Consider the following 24355-nt stretch of genomic DNA (forward strand, 5'->3'; position numbering starts at 1 on the left):
TGAAAATCTTGAGGACTGACTGGTCCTGACATGATCCTTTAGATCACGACTAACCCTCATTTGTATTTACAGGGAATAAATCAATGCAGTCTGTCTGAACCAGGTTGAGGCCTGCTGTTAAGGTCAGGAGAACGTGTCCAGAGGAGGGCAATCAAAATGGTCTGAGGCCTGGAAACAATGTCTTATGAGGAAGGGCTTAGGGAGCTGAGTATGTTTAGCCTGGAGAAGAGAAGGTTAAGAGGTGATATGATAGCCATGTTCAAATATATAAAAGGATGTCATATAGAGGAGGGTGAAAGGTTGTTTTCTGCTGCTCCAGAGAAGCGGACACGGAGCAATGGATGCAAACTACAAGAAAGAAGATTCCACCTAAACAAGGCATGTCCAACAGGTAGATCGTGATCTACCAGTAGATCACTGGACATCTGTGGTAGATCAGTGGTAGATCATTGGCTTCCCCCAAAGAAGCTGAACAACTGTGGCTCCCCTAAAAAAAACTCAACGTTTTACCTCCTCCCTGAAACAACTCAACAACTTTGACCTGAATTTCCAAAAAGGGGGTAGATCACTGCCAGTTTTTAACTCTGTGAGTATATCACAGTCTCTTGGGAGTTGGCCACCCCTGACCTAAACATTAGGAAGAACTTCCTGACAGTGAGAGCTGTTCAACAGTGGAATTTGCTGCCAAGGAGTGTGGTGGAGTCTCCTTCTTTGGAGGTCTTTAAGCAGAGGCTTGACAGCCATCTGTCAGGAATGCTTTGATGGTGTTTCCTGCTTGGCAGGGGGTTGGACTGGATGGCCCTTGTGGTCTCTTCCAACTCGAGGATTCTATGATTCTAACTAACGGAAGTGGCCTTGTAGCTCAGGATGTCTCTTCCATGCTTGAGTTCCACTCAACATGAGATCTGAGGAAGAGATTCCCTCACAGTGAAGGGTGACAAATGGGGATGCCTTTGGACATTGCAACCATGCTGGAGAGGTGGTAAGGTTCTCCACATGCTACACAGGAAGTTACACCTCCTCTGATACCTGTTGTTTTAAAACATCGAACTTTTCTGAAGCATAGTATGCTAAGTGTCCTCTTGAAGTCAACCATACAAAGTTAATTAAGTGCCTTCGTTCTTGTAAGTTGTCCAACATCTCATCTCTGTGCCTGAAGACAAGAGCCAGGAGTAACACAGCTTCTCATCTTTGGTCTGAATATGTGTGTGAATGGCTTTTCTTCTCAGGTAAGTTTGGAGTAAAGTAAACTCTGGGGTTATGGTGCTCATCTCACGTTACTGGCCGAGGGAGCCGGCGTACAGCTTCCAGGTGATGTGGCCAGCATGACTAAGCCGCTTCTGGTGAACCAGAGCAGTGCACGGAAACGCAGTTTACCTTCCCGCCAGAGCGGTATCTATTTATCTACTTGCACTTTGACGTGCTTTTGAACTGCTAGGTTGGCAGGAGCAGGGACCCAGCAATGGGAGCTCACCCTGTCGCGGGGATTCAAACCGCCGACCTTCTGATCAGCAAGCCCTAGGCTCTGTGGTTTAACCCACAGCGCCACCTGCTTCCCATAACTTTGGAGTAAAAGTCTATTAAATATAACAAGAACCCAAGCTATTCTTAATACTTCTTAAAGCCATTATAAATATATCTGAATTGACAAAAGTAAAAAATATGGAAGCAATTTGCAATGACACCCAAACAAATCACTTTTGCATCTTCTTATTTCTATAACCAGCAGCTTTTCAAACAAACTTCTTTCTATAAAGATAATTCTGCACTAATATTATTTCCACTCTGAAGGGCTTTCACACACCCAGCTTAATTGAAAAATTTCCCATCAAAAAGTTCTATCCACCTTTATTTGGATCCAAATAATTGCTGCCTATCATGTGTTGAAAGAGCTGCCTCACAGAGTATATTTCGAATATGTGAACCGTCCCTGTCTATTCTTGGATGCACACAGACACAAGCACCCTTGTGGCCAGTCAAGGGGCAGGGTGCGCATGGGTGTCCCTTCACTGGCCATGAGGTCAAGGAGGCAGCCCCAGCCCCAAAGGCCAGGACCCAGCATGGCTTCCCTCCCTGTGGCTCTGGCATCCATGAGGGAGCCTGTCATGGGGACACCCGGTTGCACCTCCTGAAAAAAATGCCTCAGGGCGATGCCCCCCCCAGCCCCACCCACACTACGACTCTGAGTGCCATTTCCACTCTCAGCCCTTCCACTTCTCTATGTGCATTTCTACATGCAGTGAGCCACAGGCCTTCATTGCCTGCATGATGTGCTGTGTAATTGGGGCTCTGAATGTGTTTATGTACCCCCATCCGGGGATCTTACCCCCCAATCCAAATAATTGTTGCCTATATCATGAATTCACATCATATTTAATTGGCTTCTGAGATTATGCTAATACATCAAACAATTCTGCCATCTCTCCCTCCCTCTCTGTATGTGTGTGTGTGTGTGTGTGTGTGTGTGTGTAGGTCTACTGTCTGTTGACAATACAGTCTTTGCAAAGCTATTTGGGACACAAATCCTTATGGATGTTCCTGGCATTTCTATCTAAAAGAAGGATTCTGAGATAAATTCTGAAATGGTTTTAGCAATTAGTGTAACAAAAATAGTAGCCTGCTTATACACTAACATAAATAAAATGCAATATACATGAAAAAGCAGTTAGGCTTTCTCTAGGGCAAGATAACCTGGAATATGTGCTGACTGAAGCTGATAAACTTCAGCAGCAAAATGTGATAAAACCGTGAGTTAGGTTTATTCACAGACCATATTTAATGTCTGCATTATGACAGAAGATCAATCACTTAAATTCACTTAGAATATCTACAGCATATTCAGTGTCAAAGAGACTTATTTCACTGATGGAAATAAGAAGTGACCTTATTTCTATGCTGTTAAAAGCAGACAGGTATTAAAAACAATAAAATCAAGGTTCTATTTAGAATTCCAAAACAGCTATCAATGTGCCTGGTTATACTATATATTGAACAGGGTTGCAATCCCCTTGAAAGAGCAGGTATGCAGCAGGAGGGACTCTTAAGTCAGCTGAAACCCACGCAGCCTGAATGGCATAGAGAGCCGTTCACCAGTTTCAGATGCTTCAGAGCTGCAGCCATTTCTGGGCAGAGCTAGTGAGGCAATGATAATCCCTCCCCGGGAGCCTCCCACTTGGATCACCACAAGGAGTTATGCATGGCCCTATCCTCAAAGGTGCCGCAGGGGATTCAGTCGCTATGGAATATGGCTACCAGAATTTTGACATGCATGACCAGCCAGGTATATTATCCTAATCTTCAAAAAAAAAAGGCCAAAACTCCCTTGGCAGCCTGTCTGATTTGGATCCCATTCAGGACCCTGGTTCTTACATGACTTGGGACCTGAACGCCAGGGCCTCCTCCATACCAAGCTGCATGTGCTTTCAGATCTTGAGGTTGAGGCCTCTCTCCTGTCCCTCTGTGTTTATAGAGTGGGGGGTGGGAGTTCTGGTCTTCTTTCTTCTTCTTTGCTTAGTTGACTTTGCTGTTGCTCTGCAGAACTTGCAGGGAGAAAGAATTTCACTAAACCTCATAATGGTCAAGATGTTTGACCTCTCAGGAGGTGGTGAGCTCACATTTGCTGGAAGCATTTAAGCAGAAGCTGGGCAGCCAATCACCAAGGATCCTGCATTACAGATGGGGGGGGTGAACTAGATGGCTTCGGAGATCCCTTCCAGCTCTCTTGAGCTATGATTAGGTGGGATAATTCCACCATTGATGTGTGTTTTGATTGCGGAAGGCTGATAAATCCAAATTTCCAATAAATATAATCCAAGGGAATGAATTAGAAGTTTAGGACAATGCTGTAAAAATCACCATCAAGATAATGTCTTAAAATTACAATTAAGTGCCAGACTTCTAATATCTGAAAAACGGAAGCTACATAACCACAAAACATCTGAATGTTTTTGAAAGCATTATCCTTTTCAAAATCTTTCTTTTCATAATTGCAGCATCTTCCTGCAATTGAGAAACTCTAATTGATGACATTTAAGATTGCTGCTCAGAGGCATAAGGAGTACATATGAAATTGCTCTCTTGCATTAGCTAGTTCATATCTGGTGTTATGATATGAACCCCCCCACCCCACCCCACAAAACAATCTGAAACAAAAACACATAGCTGTACAATAGCATCTTAGTTCTGATTAAGATCTGATTCACCCAACCAATGAATTGTATGCGTCAGTTTAAAGGCTATGATAACATTTCACTGAAGTAATACACTGGGTCTTGCTTTCAAAAGGGAGTAAATTGTGTGGAATGTTTTCAGATCAAAGCAAGACAGTTCAGGTGCCTCACATCAAAAGCCTTCTGTCACCACAAGGAATTAAGCCCACGGTGTCAAAGAAAGGCCTTGGCTCTACTCCCCAAAGGCTTTGCATTAATTTCCCTATTGTGCAAAGGGGACGTTGAGTCCCTTCAACTCAGCTGACAATCTGCAACTCAGGATGCTACTTGACACTGCAGTAATTAGAAAGCTGAAAGAGGAAGCGATGGAATCGAAGAACTGCTCACCTGGGGCAGAAAATGAGAGGTCATGGGAGAGGCTTTAATGGAAGAGAGCTCACAGCACAGAACAAAGAACGACGAGGTCAGCAAGAGAAACATTGCAGTAATGAACCAGTGGGAGACATACAACTCCCAAGGTTCCGCTTGGCTCTTTTAACTCAGCAGTCAATAAAAGGGTAGCACTGAGTCAGTTTACTTAGAAGTGGCTGCCTTCCCTGAACAATTATCTATGGTGGGATGGTAAGGAATTTAAAATTGTGTCTCATCAACAATTTGGAATAAGCTATACGTGTCCAGCAGAAGCTGATTTCGAATGTCACCATGCTCAATAAATCCTTTGCAACTGGTTGACTTTCCCACCGCTGGAAAACAAATAAGCGAACCTCTTCTTCTGCACATGCACACTAGTCTTAGCAACCCAGTGCTGCTGGCGGCTTTGCTCACGGTCTCTCTGCCTTCTACTGCCAGGAAGGCAAACGGGAGACCACCTGCAGAGAGGCTCCTCAAGGTGCCTTTGAAGATGGCCCTATTCCAGGCACCTTCCCAAGCCTCTCTGCAGGTGATCTCCCGTGAGCCTTCCTGGCAGTACAAGGCAGAGAGACTGTGAGTAAAGCTGCCAGCAGCACTGAGTTGCTAAGACTAGTTGCATTTTAATCCCCCACAATGCCCAGGAGTGTTGCCCAGTTGTCCAGCTCCCTTCAGAGCATGGAGGCAGAACAACTGCATGGTGCTAGAGTCTTTGTAGACCTGTGGCCTCAAAAAAAGAAACGATGGGGGGAAAGAACAATGCTAATCCCCTACCCCATTCTTCCAGCCATGTAGCATTTAAAACCACAGGAGGGTCACCAATTAAGAGAGAGACCATGCCAAAGTAGATAGCTACATTTGGCCATGTGTGGTTGGGGGGCTTACAATCATTTTATCAGATACCCCTAGGAACAGCTGCCCTCTGTTCTAAGGTAAATGTTTCTCTTGCATTGTTTTTCTCTCTGTTTCTTTTTTTATTGCAGAATGAAGGAGATAGTAAATGAACAGGGAGCAGGCTGTATGCTGAGACCCTTGTAATGCATGGCACCCCCTTCTAATTCCTGGAATAGCCCAGCTAGCTTCCTGGTGGGCTATTAAGAGAAACAAAGGAAGTGGTTCTGTGCAAGATAGATCCCAACTCAAGGGATCCTTCCTGCAAGTTTTGGCAATGGTTTTAAAATGCTACTGATTTGTGCTTTTTACATGTTTGTGGTGACGGGAATTGTTTAATGATGTTTAGGAATTACTCTGAAAGTCTTGTGTGTGCTTGAAAGTGGCTCTGTGCTGCAATGGCACAAAGGAAAGTATGAACAAGGCATTTGGGTAATGCAGCTCTGGTACTGAGGCTTATAATCCTGGTTTAAATATGTCAGAAACTCGTCACTTTAGGCATGCCGGGGGGAGGGGGCTGGGTAAACTGTTGGGATACAGAACAGACTGGGAGCGTGCACCAAGGAGAAAGAAGATCTGGTGCACTTGCTTGATAGGAATAGGCGGTTACTGTACTGAGTTGGGTTAAGTCTAATTGTGTTTTATTATCAGTTTTTGATTATGTGTGTTCTAATGCCTCTGCTGTGATTTTTCTCTGCCTGTGATTTTTCTAAAGGTAATCTGAGTTTTGCTGCTTACACATCTGGGGATAGATGTTCTGTTCTGTGGAAAAGGGGGGGATAGTGTTATGAGTTTGTGGGTGCCAGACCTCTCTAATCCCTGGATTCAGTATGTGTTAGAATGTAAGCCAGGCTTGGGGTATTAAGATGGGTTCCAGACTTCTAATCCCTGGATCTAGCAAGTGTTATAATCTAATCAAGCTAGGCTAACCTCCTGCTGGGTGGTACGGAGACCAAAGGAGATGCAGATGGGTGGTCCCCTCCCCTCCCTCAACTCATACATAGTGAGAAGGAATAAGGCCAGAGCTAAGAGTAGGGAATTGGGTGACTGAGAAGCAAGGCAGCAAGCTGAAAAGCCAGAGAAGCATAGTGTTGTAAGAATATTAAGGTCTTTTATTTATATATAATAATTTTTATTAATGTACCAAGCAAACAAGGCCACATGTCTGAAGCAGCAGGCCTGACACCATTTTTTTTGACTCCCAGCTGACCAAGTGTTTTCTCTGCGAGGAGGGAGGAGGTGAGCAGCCCTCTGCCTGAGTGCCAGATGATGAGCCATTTCCCTCACAAAGGACGGCCTTTTGTTTTGCAGAAATGTGTGTCTCGGAGGGGTCAAGGAGAGATGGCACAGGTGTGAGAATTCTCAGGTTACCCAATTTGTGATGTAGGTCTGAGGTATTGGGGGGGGTCTTGGGTTACACCCCTTCTGTGATGTATGGGTGATGCTCCTGGGGGGTGGGGGTGGACTCTGAGGTGTTTTTTTAATGTATTTTTAAGGACAGGCAGCCCTTTGTTTGAGGTCCTTCCCTGCTCACCTGTGTGTGAGGAAGGTACCCTGTTGCAACAGAACAATAAAGATCAAGCTTACTAGCTGCTTTGCTTCTAATTATTCTCTGGTTGGCCTCTGTTTTTTACTCCTACCGGTGGAGAACCTGCAGAGGACTTTACAAGGGGTCTTGTGTACCCCATAAGGGAATAAGGACAGGTTTTTGCTTATTACAATAGAAAGGGTTGATCTTTTCTCGAATCCTAGGCTGTGACTATGGGAGAAACAAGACTCTCCTTCGTAGGCTCAGGTTGTACAAATGCATAAATAAACCATATATCCTAAAGACATCACAGTCTCTGCTGTTGTCTCGTTTCCAAAAGGGAACACAAACCCTGGGCAACTGCCAGGAACCCCTGGAATCTCACATCGCTCCGAGATTGGGCTGGTGTGCAGCAGTATTTATTGATGGATATGCCCCTGTCTGTCAGGAATGTGGCTGCCCAGGTCCCAGCAGAAGGGTTAAGCCTCGGAAAGTGAACAAGAGGCTGACTTTCCTGAGGAGGCAGAAGGGTTAAACTTCAGAGCTAGCAGTTCATAGGCTGGCGATTCTGATGAGGGAGAAGGGCTGGTTTCCAAAAATGAAACCCTGCAGCCCTCCCTTCACACTTCTAGCTCAGGGAGAGTTGGAAGATGGCCAAGGAGAGTCCAGGCTGCCAACAGATAAGAGAGAGACTCTATCCTCTGCCAGTGGAGAAGAGCTGATTCAGACTCTCAGTCCTCGGACGTGGCGTTGGAAATGCCTTAAAGAGGAGCGGAAGCGGGGGCAGACATACGATGTTCTGAGGTAGATCCTGTTGGAAGCGGAACTCGGATTCAGATTAGAGCATCTATTGTTGCTGAGAGGAGTGTGAAGCTCTGCTCAGGATGTTTGTTTCTGTAATATAAAGTATCTTGAACTGACGGGAGTCTGCTTACTGCCGGAAAGCTGGCTAGTCACCAGGGATTGTTATACTGTCCCTCTATTCAAACAATCAAACTATCTTTCAGCTCATCTGATAACTGTGCAGAAATGTAATCATATTTAAAACCTACTGAGGTACATATATTGTTTCTGGAATAGATAATTACTAAATAAAAGCAACTGTGTAGGTGTTCTAAACATTGTCACTGCAGGAAATACATCTTACCAGGGTCATTGACATCAATCCAGCAACATATCCATGCATGTCCAAGGAAAGTGACAGATGCTCTGCTGTTAGCAGTGACAAGCGATCAGAACTCCTTGTTTTAGAACTGGGAACGACTATGGGAAACAATGGTTGGTTAAGCGAAGACTTTTGCTTTTCACTGAGATAATCATGAAGGGAGGAGGGAAGGGACCTAATTCATATGTCAGCTTCCAAAAGCTGAGAGGCCAGAAACCTAATTCATATCTCAGCCTCCAGAGCCAATAGATGATCATCCAAATACAGCCAATGTGCCATTGCTAAAATTTGTGCAAGCCCTTTGGGGGGGGGGCTGGCCATTACTGCAAAATCATGGCAGTCCCTTGAGCAGCATCAATGAAAAGATGCCAGTGGAGGCTGCCTGCCACAGTCAGGCTGCAAGCCTAGTGGAAGCCCTGAGTCACTCCTGGGGAAGCCTCTGCCTACTGGGTCATATTATCTTACGTCACCTCAAAACAAAACCAGCAGTAAGTCTACAGGCATTCAAGAATTGTGAAAAGAAATAGAAAAAGTTTATGCAAGTTGGCACTAGTTCCAAATGAACACAATTCTTTGTAGTGCATTAGTTGTATTACTGTAATTATTTTTGTTGTGGTTCTACAGTAGCTTAAAATATTTAAGAAGCTGATACACAAAAACTATTTACTAATGAGCTGGCATTCTGCCATGAGATACCACAAATGAGTAAACAGCATCGAAAATTTTGTTTTCTTTTGATAAATATTATAGGACAGAGTTTACAAAGTATGTAAGTGAGAAGTATGTAAACATGTGATACAGTGACAATAAAGTACTTATATACTTGAGTATAAGCCTAGTTTTTCAGCACATTTTTTAATGCTGAAAAAGCTGCCCTCGGCTTATACTTGAGTGAGGCGGGCAGTGGGGGCGGCGAGGAAGTAGCCCTTTCTCTCCACTCATGCCGCCGCTGCCCGCTCACCCGTCAACCATTCCTTAAGAAGTGTACAAGAACAGTGGTTCTTTACTCTCCCCAGGCAGCTTGTTCCATTCCTGAACTGCTCGCATAAATGCAAACTTGGCAAAGGAGGAAGAGGAAGGAGCAGCCCAAAGGGTTGCTTTCGGGCTGCTCGTTCCTCCTCCTCCTCCACAGCGGCAAAGGTGAATCGGCTTATACTTGAGTCAATAAGCTTTCCCAGGTTTTTGTAGGAAAATTAGGTGCCTCGGTTTATATTCGGGTCGGCTTATACTCGGGTATATACGGTATTTCTATTTCTAAGTGCTTGGGAAGCTGAATATGCCCTGTTACACTTGAGCAACTTCACAAATTACACAGATTTTATTTAATGTGTGTATTCTCTCCAGGTAGCAGATTTGCATAAATGTTTAGGATCTGGTGCAAGAAATCTGAAACAAATGCTGAAGATACACACCTAGGTGTCTCTGCTTATCATTAGCAAAATCATTTTCTGGGTTTCAGCTTCTTAAGCATGGGGAATCCCAGTATCAGTAATTAAGAAAGAGACAGAAATGCCACTCTCCATAAAGTATACTTCTCATTCTCACCTCAGTTTCTTCTTCTTCTTTTCTACATCCAGGTGCATCCTGCCAATTTAGGCTAATACTTCACACGGCCTGGTCTTTCGTCCATGAAAACCCTTTCCCATAATCAATTCTGTTTGTTATTTCTGCCACAACACAGTAACATAGCTGCCTCTTTGGGCTTCCCCATACCTTTAAGGCACTATATACCACTTCAGCTGTCATGGCTTCGCCCAAAGGTGCTGAGAGTTCTTTGGAGACCACTATCTATAGGTGTCTCCTAACATCTCTCAGCACCCTTAACAAAATGAAGCTCCCGGGATTCTTTGGGGGGAAGACATGACTGTTTAAATTGGTATGATATGGCTGAAAACATATAGCACAAATGGGACCAAAGTAATAAACAAAAGAAAAGAAAGCTAACTGATAACGGGGGCCTGACCACACGGAGGAATCATGCAAGATTCCTTCCACTGCCCCCTTGTCACTCCCTGCTGACATGGTCATGAAATAGCAAAGAATGACATGAATGACATGAATGAAGCATAATTGCCATGGTTGGCAATTCATATCTTACTCTAGACATCAGTGAAACAGAGGTGGACCCTTAGGCTTAAAACCAGTGACACAGAAACAAAACTCAGAACCTTAAATTTGGTGAACTTTTCCTTTCAGAAAGAACAATCCCTGATTTCCCAGGCGACCAAGTCACTGTGGACAAACTGATCGGTCACTGCTGAGGAAATGAGAAGGTGGCAGAATGCCAACCAAAGCCTTTATGGACATTCACTCAAGCAAAGAGCTTGAAAAGGCGATGCAGAATGAATTAGGCTACGATTCTCCACATCTACTTGCCACAGCTGGATGAAAGGACACCAGAGAGACTTCATTTTCCAGAGACTTGCTTTAAAGGCCACACTTTCAGAAACCTCTTCTCCTTTTCCATGGTGACTAACTAGGAGTATTATTTACAGTAGTTGAAATGGTAAAAAGAACGCCAGGAAAGAGAATGTCATGACACAAAGCTGGGTTTTGCTGTAATATATAGGAATCCCTGCTTTGAAAAATAGCCTGCTACAGCATGAAGGGAAACCTATGATTTATATTAACTAAAGAAAGAGAGTCCTTTTTTGCAGCAACTTTATGTGCCTTCAGAAAACGATGGAAGAGAAATCTGTTTGGTCCACATTTTTAAGTGAATGTATACCTGCTTCATACCTTCCGGACTAATATATAGAGCAGGGGTGTAATTCCTTCAGATTTTGCACTTTTCCAGATGTTGTGACATGGTCCTTGGCTCAAAGAATGGACCCAAATGCATGAAAAATGTGTTTCAATCAATGCTGAAATACACATTTCCATACAGATATATATATATATATATATATATATATATATATATATATATATATATATATATATATATATATATATATATATATATATATATCTCATATATATATATACACTCTTACAGTGCTCCAGTTGAAACATTTCACCTGCTAATAAATTCCCCAAGCAGGTGGGGAAGGCCCTGGAGCAATAATCTCTAGGTGGTTCTAATTAATCATGGGCTAGAGTTGACTAACTCCTCCTTTCTTCCATTTTCCTGTATGGAGTCTCTGGGTCTTTACCAGATCTGTCCCTAACACTGAAGTGCCATTACTTCTCCTCCACCTTCTAGGATCGAACACCTTGCAACTGCAACCTCAGTACCTACAGGCAAAATTGACTTTACCAGAATGGGTTTATGCTTTCTGCTTATGTGCCAACATAATAAAACTGTTTGACATCACTGGAAGAGGGAGTCACACTTCCTGTATTTTTTATTTAGCCCATTTTCAGGATTCATTATGCAACTGGTTTAACAGCAAACAAATTAGGGGGGCTAGTCAGGAGACTAAAGGTAAAGGTAAAGGACTCCTGACAGTAAAGTCCAGCCGCGAATGACTCTGGGGTTGCGGCATTCATCTCGCATTACTGGCCGAGGGAGCCGGCATACAGCTTCCGGGTCATGTGGCCAGCATGACCAAGCTGCTTCTGGTGAAACCAGAGCAGCGCACGGAAATGCCATTTACCTTCCCGCTGGAGCGGTACCTGTTTATCTACTTGCACTTTGATGTGCTTTCAAACTGCTAGGTTGGCAGGAGCTGGGACTGAGCAATGGGAGCTCACCCCATTGCCGGGATTCGAATGGCCGACCTTCTGATTGGCAAGCCCAAGAGGCTCAGTGGTTTAGACCACAGCGCCACCTGCGTCCCAGTCGGGAGACTAGGTGGTGATATATTATTTTAAAGTGTTCACTTTTAAAAGTGATAACCTTAAATAGTCAACAACACTATGTTTGCAAAATAGGCAACACGTTAGGGAACGTTAACTTTCCATTAATTTAAAAGGGTTTCAGCTGGATTGTGTCTTTTGAGTGAAGAAAAACTGTCCCAGTATATCCCCCCCAGATGGTCTATGTCTCTTCAGTAATTCCCACCAACCTCCTGCCCCATGGCAGGTTTCCTCTCCAATACACAATACTACATTCTGCCATAATCCAGGCTTTGGGGGGGGGGCGCCTAGTACTCTTCGAATTGGGTTGCCATATTTCAAAAAGTAAAATTCCTGAAACCCACAAAGTTGTTGAGGTGTGTTGTTTTGTTTTGTTTTGTTTTTTTAGAAACTCACCCTCTCAGAAAACTGGTGATTTTAAGCTTTTGGAGCTGTTTCTGCTGCTTTTTCCATAGCGTTGCCATGTCAGGAATTTTACTGACGTATGGCTAGCCTATCTTTGCAGTTATTAAGAAAAGTGAATAACATTTGACAGATGGAGCATTGCATTGGTGTCCATTCTTCCTGGCAGCAGCATGAGACCTATCACACCATAACATCATGCCACAATGTTCTAGTAAGATGAGCATGAAAGAACCATGTGGGGGGAGGGAAGGCCCAGTGGTATGGTTCCTTGTCATGCAAATGCCACCCTTCCTTCTGTTCAAGCAATGTCTCCATTCATGAGATGGGAGCATTTCATTAGCCCTGCCCACTTGCAGATATTACAGATTCTGGGTGGGAAGCATATGTGAGTTATTCCCACACTACTGTTACCCCAGATTATGATGTAGCAGCTAGCATTATGGGTTTGCCTGTACACATCTCATGTTCATAGCATTGGGTGAGCCTCTCTCTCAGCATAACCTACTTCACTTGCACTGTTGTAAGACATGTCTGTACACTCCTTGGAAGAAGAGCATGATGCAAACGTGGCCCACTCTTACCATCACTGCTAGCTGGCATGTGAAAATAATGCAGCCAGTGGGATGGTGGGACTTCTAGGATCAGCACAGCATAGGTGTCACAACCCCTATGGGGACCTGTGGATGCGGATGCAACAGGAGGAATAGCCACACATTCAGTTTGTCCAGGTTTCCACAATATGACAAGGTGTGTTGTATCTAAAGTCCCTCTGTTGGTGGACGAAGGGGACCTCCTACGTATTGACCAGTTAAACTCTGTTAGGTAGTTCAGTGCAATTTCCCCCACAATGCAAAAGGAGGGTTGAGGCTGAGATATCATATATTGCCTCGGCCCCAAGGCCACTGTTATATCGGAGAAGAAGTCAACACTTGATTCAGGAAATTCTTAGCTCATAGCTGAGGCCCTATGCTACCTCAGGTCTCTTATTAGATATGCTATAGTTTGCATATATTACATATGCAATGTAACTACAGTCATCCAGATCACACTTGCTTGGATTATACTAGGCTAGATACCATTACACAAGAAAGCTTCAGGAAAGCAGAAATAAAAGAACATAGCAGAAGTTAAAAGAACTTACAGTAAGGACAACCATAGACTTCAATCCTCAGCCCAATCTGACCCTCTCCACTCCAGTCCAGAGGAAGTATCCGTACATAGCGGGCGATAACTGGATGCTGTAAATCATGCCGGACCACACTGTCAGAATTTAAATTTCCAGGAAATGCCTAGGGGGGGAAACAACACAAAATCCTTTTAGTACTGGGGCTATTTAGAATCCATAGACCACTTTCAGAAGATTGAGTAATCCAGTGGGAAACCTGATCCCCACAGAAAGCAACCTGCTTGGTTCACTGCCGCACTGTGCTGCTTCTGCCACACTATCCCACCTGGAAGGACGAACCTAGAAGTTGCATTGCATTCTGCACATCCCAGAATGATAAGAAGTTCTAGACTAGCACAGCCATTTTCCTAGCATGGAAATCTTGGCCCACCACGCTTCCTTATTTGGCCTGCAAGGCTGCTTCTGGGGCAAGCCACCCCACAACACAACACCCCACCCCACATGTCACACAGGGGCTTGGCTAAAAGGGGGGAGGGGGTTGGCCAAAGTCCACGGGGGCCGTTTCCAAAGGGCCCGACAAGCAGCTTGTTATTGGGAGCATTGCACAAAGCAGGAACTGAACAGGACCACACAGGTCCACACACACACACACAAACACACACCGCATCAGCTGATGCAAAGGGAGGCCGCTCCTGCTTGGTGGGAGGGGGTCCCCTTTGTTTCCTCAGCCATTTCATTGCTGTGAAACAGCTGCTGAAATGAAGTGGGGGAGGGGCTTGCTTTTAGCAGCACTTTGCTAAAATGATGTCAAATCCCCTGACATCATCTGTGACAACAGGTGACTGACAGATGGGCACTCCCACCCCTTTTCTGAATTTGGATTAAGAAGCAGGTTCTGATGGAGACAAATACAATGCAGTGTTGAATGGTGGGGTTTTTTTGGTAATATTGTATCTGTAGTTCAAGTTATACACTTTCATATACATTACTTGGCTGGAGAATAACATTGTAAAATTCAGAGAACTGTAAATTTCAAAAATATGTCTGTGCTCCAGTTCTCACATTGTTTTGGAAAATCTGAATTAGGAATGCTCACCTTTAAGTGTGAACTGAATTGAATGCCTCCTGCTCCAAATGCATTTTCATACTAGTTTGCAACACAGATTGATTCAACTAACAGTTTGTCACAATTCTGGAAGTTTCAAAAAGTTCATAATTACCCACTGAGATGTTTAAGCCTGGATATTTAAGTTATATGTTCAGTAGAATCACATAGTGCAACCCTCTTTCAAAATGGGAGGGGAAGAGGTGCAAAAAAGAAACCTCCATACACTCAGAAAAATAGCCAAATAAAAGTCTAGTCTACTCTAGCTTTCTTCAAAATGTGCATTTAAAAAAAGAAGAAATTTTAAATGCATAATGTGCATTGGGGCCTTCAATATCCCACTTTTAAGAAACTCCCGTCCAGCTTCAGCAGCTATGTCACATACTCGTTCTGAATATGCAGATCAGCTCATAAACTCAGCAAAGGAAACATTTCTTCCATCTCATTCATCCTCCTGACAGTGCTATTATGATTCTGTTAGCTGACTGCATTATGCTGGACCACACTGGCACTCAGGGAAGCCTGTAGCGACTCTCCAATGCATTTATGCTCCCAGAAGTAAAATTAAGAACGCTGCAGCCTTTTATTTTATGCACCTTTTGGCACAATGATACATTTCACTGAGCTCCAAGCAAACAATACCTTCTTGTTAATTCTGCTTTGCTATTTTTTTTTAGTAATCCACAGGATGGCATCTTTCTTCATAAAAGGTAAAGGTAAAGGACCCCTGACAGTTAAGTCCAGTTGAAGACGACTCTGGGGTTGCAGTGCTCATCTTGCTTTACAGGACAAGGGAGCCGCCGTTTGTCCACGGACAGTTTTTCTGGGTCAGGTGGCCAGCATGACTAAGCCGCTTCTGGCGCAACAGAACACCAAAACCAGAGTAGTGCGCGGAAATGCCGTTTACCTTCCTGCCGGAGTGGTACCTATTTATCTACTTGCACTTTTTGGCATGCTTTCAAACTGCTAGGTTGGCAGGAGCTGGGACTGAGCAATGGGAGCTCACCCCCTTGCGGAGATTTGAACTGCCGACCTTCTGATTGGCAAGCCCAAGAGGCTCAGTGGTTTAGACCACAGCGCCAATGGCTATAAAACAATTGTACTGTTGTACAATTCCATAAGCTATTCTTCTTCAACACTCTGGTACACTTTTTAGTGGGTATTTCAATTTATTTTCCTTACTATAATGAAAATCAGATAAATAATGGATTCGGGGAAAACAGCTGGCAGTCAGAAACACACTGTTTTTGCAATGTTTTCTACAAGACAACATGCAGCCATAGCCTGAATGAAGGACTGCTTCAGTATATAGGTGAAATTTAAATTGTAATATTAACATGAACTTTTAAAATACTTTAGATAGTCTCTCCTCTCAATGTTGGGTCTGGATTACTGTATATTTTCCTGAAACATAACCATCCATAATCAACACTGTGTTCTTTGTTTATTACCGGTAAATTACATACTAATATGTAATTTACCGGTAATAAACAAAGGACAAAACAGTAACTTACCAACCTAAGATGTTACTGAAGGTAGCTAAACACAAAAGGCACCCTTCTCACCTAAAGTGGTATCTTCACATGTGCAACGTAACAACAGAAGATTTGCAGCTGTCGTGGTCATGGAAAGGAAAGCGCAATCTCTCATATAGCTTTGACATTTCAGCATTACCCTGGTTGACCTACACAGCTCAGAAATCGTTATCTTCATGCTAAAAGTGTCAGCAAGCCTGTTTTGACTCACACAGAAATCTTTCTAAATTTAATTTCAAAAGCAGCACATTCATTCACCTAGACGATTTTCTAATAATTTAAACAAGTGCATACCTCCTCAGCACCTACAATGACAGCCATCATAGAACAATTCTTTCCATCACATGCTGTAAGGGAAGCCTATTGTGGGAGAAATGTGTATTTTGAGGGGACAGCGAATTGGTTTGTACAATTATTCCTCCTTGCTTTTCAACACTTCCTAAAGGGTTACTGTCAAGGGCTTTTGGTTTGCTTTATTGTCTTGATTTACACTTCTGGGTTCCCGCAAGTTGGTGATCAGACGAACAATCTGACAGCTCTGTCAGATTTGGCTTTGTAGAGCGGACGGGGAAGAGCGCGAGGGCAACGCACCTCCCCCCAAAAAACCAAGAGGAGCATTGGGGTGTCTTGGGGTCCTGCAGACTTACGGACGGCACCGTGGATCTACCAAAAGGAACGGGGGGGGGGGAGCCAGAGGCACCAGTGAGCTAGGCACCAGCACAGCTCTGCAGAAGCAAAACCTGTAATCCAGCCACGAGCGGATCCAGACATTGTGCCAATTGGAAGGTGAGGAAAAATTAAGGAATTGATTAAATCAATTAATTTGGCAAGAAATTGGGAGTGAAAAAACGAAGTCCACACCCATTACTGGTGCAACAGGCATGAAATGCCTGCAAGTGAATTGTGGGTGAAACATACTTTGGAAGACAAGTTAACTAAAGTGGTACCTCGGGTTAAGAACTTAATTCGTTCTGGAGGTCCGTTCTTAACCTGAAACTGTTCTTAACCTGAGGTACCACTTTAGCTAATGGGGCCTCCCGCTGCTGCTGCGCCACCAGAACACAATTTCTGTTCTTATCCTGAAACAAAGTTCTTAACCTGAAGCATTATTTCTGGGTTAGTGGAGTCTGTAACCTGAAGCGTATGTAACTCGAGGTACCACTGTAATGAACAAATAGGTTTAAAAAGACTGCACACAGCTATTTAAGGCAGCCTCAATATTTTTAAAAATAATGAACTTGACCTGAACTCTATTTGAACTTGAACATAAAATACGGTGAGATTGAACTTGACTTAAAATGGAGGATAAACCTGAGAAGGATTATAATGTTACTTAATGGAAGATTGTTTTAAAATTTCTTTTCTCCGGGAAAAAGGACTGGAACCTATCTCACTTCTCGAAAAGTGTTCTAGAGTTTTTCTGACGGTTGAAGATCCCCAATTTAATGGAATTACAAAAATGTTTGTACTTTATGAAAAGTCATTAGCTGGACAAAAACGAAGACTAAAAGAAGAGGACTACCTACTGCTAATATTGGACTAAAACAAACTCAAAATAAAAGGTCCAATGTAGAGTTATTATATTTACAATTTAAAACGTTATTTTGATGTTCATTGATGTAAAAATTTTGTAATTGTGAGTAACTTGGAAGAGGGAGGGAATAGGTTGAAAGCACTGTCTCTCTCTACTGAACTTGAAGATGTCCTTGGTAAAGTACTGAAAAGGTTAAAAATAACACTTTGTGTGGTGGGAAAGGACATTTTGTTTTGAAAAGAGGAAGCTAGGAAACAGCGAGAGTATTGGACTCTCAGTTTAAATCAGAAATGGCAGAAGTAAAAATCACAATGTCAAAACAAAGCAGCCAGGCTGTAATGCAATTGCTTTTAGATTTTAAAAGAGAACTGTTTGATCAATTTAAGGAAGATGTCAACAAGGCAGCTGAATTTAATTCAGAGGCCGTGGGACAATTAAGAGGCAGATGCATGAATTATTAAGACAGAAATGGTAGAGGGACGAGGTTTTAGGAAAATACATGGGAAAGTAAGAGTGGTTCAAAATAAAAACAGTACCTCATGTGAAATGTTCTGGGAGCCTTTGACAGATAAAAATGATGCGTTGTGTGAAATGATCTGGGAGGCTTTGACTGTGATAGAGAAGAAACAGGAAGAGAGGGCAATAAAAGGTGGGAATGTAAAATCATTAAAAGGGCCTGGGAAAAGACATATAAGGATCAGAAAGGAATGTGGGAAATGATTGTTATTTTAAAAAATTGAAGACGCGATATTGAGATGTGCAGGTTTTGATGGACTTACTGAATGAAAGATATTGTTCCTGTACTCAAGAGTCAGTTCCAGGCCAAGACCTGCCAGCAGCTCCTCCAGAAGGAAGAAGAAGAAGAGGAGTGGCAAAACAAACTTTTGAACTATGCAGGATAAGTTAGATAATTTAAACCTAAGAAAGAAAGAACTTTGAATTTAAAAGGGGGGGGGGTAAATGTTCAATGCATATTTTTTGAGCTTTGTGTATCGATTTATACATTAGTATGGCTTTTACATGTCACTTGTATTAAGATGAAGGTTTAAAATTGGATTGTGAAAAATACTGTATAAGGTTTTATGGACGTTCATGAAAAAGTATTAAACAATGAAACCAAGAGGGAGAGGGGAGGGAAGTCAAGTAAAATTTACTTATGGTGTTATTTTTTTGTTTTATTTTTTTCCATTTCTTTTTTTAAAATGTTGTTATTTTCTATTCTTTTATGTTATTTTCAGAAAATTAATAAATTGTTGTTAAAAAAAATAACTGTCAGAAAGTTCTTCCTGATGTTTAGTCAGAAGCTCCTTTCATGTAACTTGAAGCCATGGGTTCGAGTCCTACCCCCCCCCCCCTGAGCAGTCTGCTTAAAGACTGTTTCACTGCTTTGTATTTTGTATTAAGTTGCTTGCTACTTAATAAAAGCACCAAACTTCTCTCCATTGGTGCTGTTATGACCGCTGAATCCAAAAGAACACTTGCATTTGGCAAAACACATGCTGGACAACAGCTTTGTGCTTCATGTGAAGGCTGTAGCCTCCAATGGTCCCTCAAATGTTGCCATCTGGACTGGCCCAGCGTGCAGCTATTTATGCCACAGCTGCAGTCCTCCACCACACTGTAAAGCAGTCCTCCCAGCAAGTTTAGGAGTCTGTCCCTCTTTGTCTGCCCTGGGAGAAGGAAGAGGTTTTAAATAATTTTAAATAAATTTTGGCACCGCAAAATATCATCACAGCTACAACTGAAAAGGAAATACCATATTTGATCTGCTATGTGTTTCCCCTCATTGCTCAGCAGTTAGCACAAGTGGCAGATATTGGCATCCAATAACTTGGAGCAGCACTTGCTTGGAAACATATTCCGAACACTTTGCACTGAGCCTGTGCAAATACATGACAGCACAGCCCTGAGATTTATTTATTTTTTTTAAAAAAAAGATTTTATTCTTTTACCATAAAACAAAACAAAACAAGAACAACATTACATAAACACAATAAACACATAAAACAAAATCAACAATGTAAAACACAACAATACCATACAAAAAAAGAAAACTTATACATACTTTACCAAAACCTTATCTTAATTTCTCAACTTGTTTTCACTTCTTGGGGGGACTTCCCCTGGTCCCTCCTCTGTCTTCAAATACGTATATACTTTTTAGGTAGCTTCATTTCTTTCCCCATTAACTCGTACTCAATATCTTAATGTTCTTCAAAATTATCTAAACCAATATAGTTCTTAACTTATGTTCTATATCTTATCACCTTCTTGTACAAATAGATCTGATACATCAAAATTTCTTTTAAGACCATTGTAACTAACCTTAAACTTCTAAAGCCGATTCTTTTACATATTTCTGCACAAATGTTCAAACATTCAGTTTAACATGCTTAACTAAATAGTCCTTGAATTTCTTCCAATCTTGCGACACCTTCTCCTCCCTCTGGTCTCGGATTCTGGCGGTCAGGTCTGCGAGTTCCATATACTCCATCAGCTTCATCTGCCATTCTTCAATTGTCGGTGTCTCTTCACCCTTCCAGGTTCTTGCCAATAAAATTCTAGCTGCTGTCGTGGCATACATAAAAAATACTCTATCCTGACTGGGTATCTCTTCGTTGGTCATGTTCAAAAGAAATGCCTCTGGTTTCTTAGAAAAGGTAATTTTCATTACCTTCTTTAGCTCATTGTATATCTTATCCCAGAAGGCCTTTACCCCTGAACACGACCACCACATATGATAAAAGGTACCTTTCGACGATTTACATTTCCAACACACATCCGACATTTTAGAATTCATTCTGGCTAACTTTACTGGTGTCAGATACCATCTATATATCATTTTCATTACATTTTCTCTTAAACTATTACATGCAGTGAAATTGATACCTTTCTGCCACAGTCTCTCCCAGTCATCCATCATAATGTTATGACCCACATCTTTTGCCCAGTCTATCATTGTTGATTTTACCAATTCATCTTTCGTATGCCACTCTAGCAACAAATTATACATCTTGGAGAGGTTTTTAGAGTTCGATTCGATCAGTTCTGTTTCCAGTTTTGATTTTTCCACTTGAAAACCAATTTTTTTATCTAGTTTAAATGTTTCATGTACCTGGTGGTATTGCAGCCAGTCAGGGACTTGACTTTTAACTTGATCGTAACTTTTCAACTTAAATGAGTCCCCTTCCTGCTGCAATATATCCATGTATCGTAACCAACTAGCAGACATGTTTGGTCTCTTATAGGCCTTGGCCTCCACTGGTGAAGCACAGCCCTGAGATTTAATGTAGTTCCAAACTTAATTCCCATAGCTCATAACCAAGGAGCTCTGGGAAGTATAGCTTACTGAGGCTAGGAGCCACCATCAAACAATCGTGGCCCTCCAGATATTGTTGGACACCAACAACTTGCGTCAGTCCCAACCAGAATGGTCAGGGAGGATGGGGGTGGCAGTCCTGATCTGTGCCCCTTTCACATTTGTTCACTCATGACCCCATCCCACCACATTTTCCCATTAATCTCTGGTTTGTTTTTCAAAATGCACATGGAAATTCATGTTTAAATATATATTTGAAATATTTTCTGTCAAAATATGTATTATTAAATGCAATTTGAGGTGGGAGGGGTATCCAGTGGGGAACATTTAGGATGTTCAGCGGCTGATGGGTAACTTGAGTTGTGATTCACACATCAATCAAGGAAGTGTGTCTCAGGTAAGTCAAATCACTATTCGCAAATTCTGAATTCCTTTAACAAAACTGTAATTCCAGAAGACACATTGGAGAAAGTCGCAACTAGCTGACACATGGTTTAAAATTAGTAGGACAGATGTGTCCAAAGCAGAAGCAGTTTAGATCCAAGTGTGAATGTCACTAAGGCATGAAAAGACAACTGTTGCTCAGTTCATCCAGTTGCTTCTATATCTCACCAGGTTAAAGACTCAAAAAATGTGTATCCCTTTATCAACAATTGTCAAGGAATCAGAACTAGGCAAATCTGATCTTTCAATACCTTTATGTTGCAGATGGAACAAAGTTCAGTTCCTGCTGTGTGGACATTCCCATCCACACAAGTTTTGCAGTCTAAATCTGATATGGATTAGATATAGATATCACAGGCATTTATGTCATCTTCAGTAATTTGGGGGTCAGATACTGATTTAATTGTTTTTTTATTTTTAGAAACTGCATTTAAAGTCTACACATTTATTTCCAGAACACAAAAACAACAGGGGAAGAATAAAAAGAGAGACGATTACTTCTTGTAAAGATGTCCACAAACAGAGTCCTCTGCTGCAGGGTTTCTCAACCCATGAAAAACAAAACAAACCAAAATTGAACATCAAAAGTAATTTAATGAACCATCAAGTTATCAAAGCCTACAACGTGGAAGCCACAAAGATTGAAATAAGGGATTTCTTCAACTATTCAGTATTTTACTGACCTGTTTCTGGAAGGCTGCCAATACTGGTCCATAAAGCTTTGCTCATGATCTACCAGCGGAAGGGGCAACACATAGAAAGTTTGCCGGGGTGGAGTTGTGTATTGATTCAAGGGTTATCATGTCTGTATTACCATTGTCTGTATTCACATTAGGGGGAAGTAACTGCCTTCCTGTTCCAGAAAGAACAGCTACTATTGGTTCATTCAAGTTGCTGCATTTGGATCCTCAGTCTTATTGGTTCCCACCAAAAGGCAGCTTTGTGATTGCTTGAGATTGTTCCCTCCAAAATGTGTCCTCTACTGTCCCTATAAATGTATCTCCCTCTCCTCAGTTCCCCAGTCTTGTTTGCCTGAATGAAGAGTGTTACATGAAGAAGCTGCCTGCTCTGTCAGAGCTGAAATCACTTATTGAAATCACTAACCCCACGTTACAACAGGAATTTTATTTTACTCATGATCCCTATCCTTACTTTCTGCCACAGAACTCTGGGGTTCTCTTCCCCCTTCCTGGTCTGGGAGATGGTGACAGGCTCAAGGGAGTTTCATGGCAGAGTAGCAACGTGAATGTGGATGCCAGCCCCAAAGTCAAGCCAGAGGGCCACAGCCACAGCAGCACTAAGGGGGTGACATTTATAGACTTCATTATAGACATCGCCCCACACCTATAATTTAAAAACTAGGACTAGCTTATTTTTTAAAAATCAAATGATGGTTCCCACAACAGTAGCTTCCCCCTCCACAACTGCATTGCCCAAATGATTTGTTCCAAAATGTACTGATATTACAGTAAGTGCCACACTTTTTAACAACAACAAAAAGAGCTGCCAGTACTGCATACCCTTGAGTACCCCCTGAAGAAGAAAAGCACTGGCTGAGGCCTTTGAGATAATACTTCAGCACCTGCAGCCTATCAGACTAGTATTTAATAAGCACAATGTAAAGCCTAGGGCTTGCCGATCAGAAGGTCAGCGGTTCGAATCCCCACAATGGGGTGAGTTCCCATTGCTCGGTCCCTGCTCCTGCCAACCTAGCAGTTCAAAAGCACATCAAAGTGCAGGTAGATAAATAGGTACTGCTCCGGCGGGGAGGTAAAACGGCGTTTCCATGCGCTGCTCTGGTTCACATGACCCGGAAGCTGTATGCTGGCTCCCTCGGCCAGTAAAGCGAGATGAGTGCCACAACCCCAGAGTCATCTGTGACTGGACCTAACGGTCAGGGGTCCCTTTTTCCATTACCTTTACCATCTCACTGTCGTGCATAAAGGAATGGGCAGTCCTTTTTTTATGGGGAGACGCAGGGGGACACATACCCCTAAACATTTTGTAAATCTTTGTACTTTTGTCCATTTGCTGTATTTATTTCCCCCGATTTGAACTATAAAATTGTGATTTTCTTGCGTCAAAATAAGAGTACCCCTAAACATCTTTTAGAAAAAAAGCACTGGGAATGGGCTCCAATTAATCACAACTGAATTTTCTAAAATATGCACATAAATGTGGTATGTGTGCGCAAAAAACAGAGAGAGTAGAGGTGTCATAAATTTCCTTGATAATTAAAACACATTTCATTTTACTCTTCAGTACAACAATATACTTTGAACTCCAGCCTTCATTTAGATAAATGACTTACAGTAATGCACATTCAGTGTATAAAGCAAACATCCGGCCCAAAATCCATCATTGCAAGCCTCGAAAAGAATCAATTTGCAGGGCCTGTGAATTATGTGCTGGTGTCATTAAATCTCCTTTACTGACAGTGGTGCATTTGTATACTTAGAAAATCAGATTTTAAAAATTGGACTTTATGCAAATCATCAAACCTTTGTTTGCCAAAGTTAACAAACACTTCATTAAAATATGTAAAATGGTTAACTCAAATAAGTATAGTAGTTTTAAAAGGGTTAGATGCAACATAAATGTGCAATGAATTTACTGTTGTATTTTTTCAGATGCAAATATCCAAGAAAAAGGTAAGTTATTTCCTTAGAGCAGCAGCTGTAGCAGCATTTAGTGTCTGCATGCATATCTATCTTGTGACACCACTTTGATTCTTCATGAAATAACTTTTTCCTATGACTCAGTGGCTGGTGAATGAACTGCTCCTTCTATCCTTAGGATGCTCTCCAAAGGGTGCCCTGTTCACAAAGTGAAAAGCTCTTGTGTCAACGTTTAGTGTTATCCAGGACTAGCTGGGCATTTGGGCTTTCTTCCAGGGATCATATCCCTTTCTGCTGAACCAAACCC

At 42.3% G+C, this 24355-nt stretch overlaps 1 protein-coding gene across 1 annotated transcript in view; it reads right to left on the minus strand.

Annotated features, from left to right (window-relative positions):
* CNTNAP2 (contactin associated protein 2) overlaps positions 1 to 24355 on the minus strand; it is a 936385-nt gene that overhangs the window by 448278 nt on the left and 463752 nt on the right. The window contains exon 4 of the mRNA XM_033166345.1: positions 13509 to 13656. Within this exon, the coding sequence (XP_033022236.1) occupies positions 13509 to 13656 (148 nt within the window). The remainder of the gene's footprint in view (positions 1 to 13508; positions 13657 to 24355) is intronic.

This window comes from Lacerta agilis, chromosome 12, assembly GCF_009819535.1.
Source record: "Lacerta agilis isolate rLacAgi1 chromosome 12, rLacAgi1.pri, whole genome shotgun sequence".
Lineage (NCBI taxonomy): Eukaryota > Metazoa > Chordata > Lepidosauria > Squamata > Lacertidae > Lacerta > Lacerta agilis.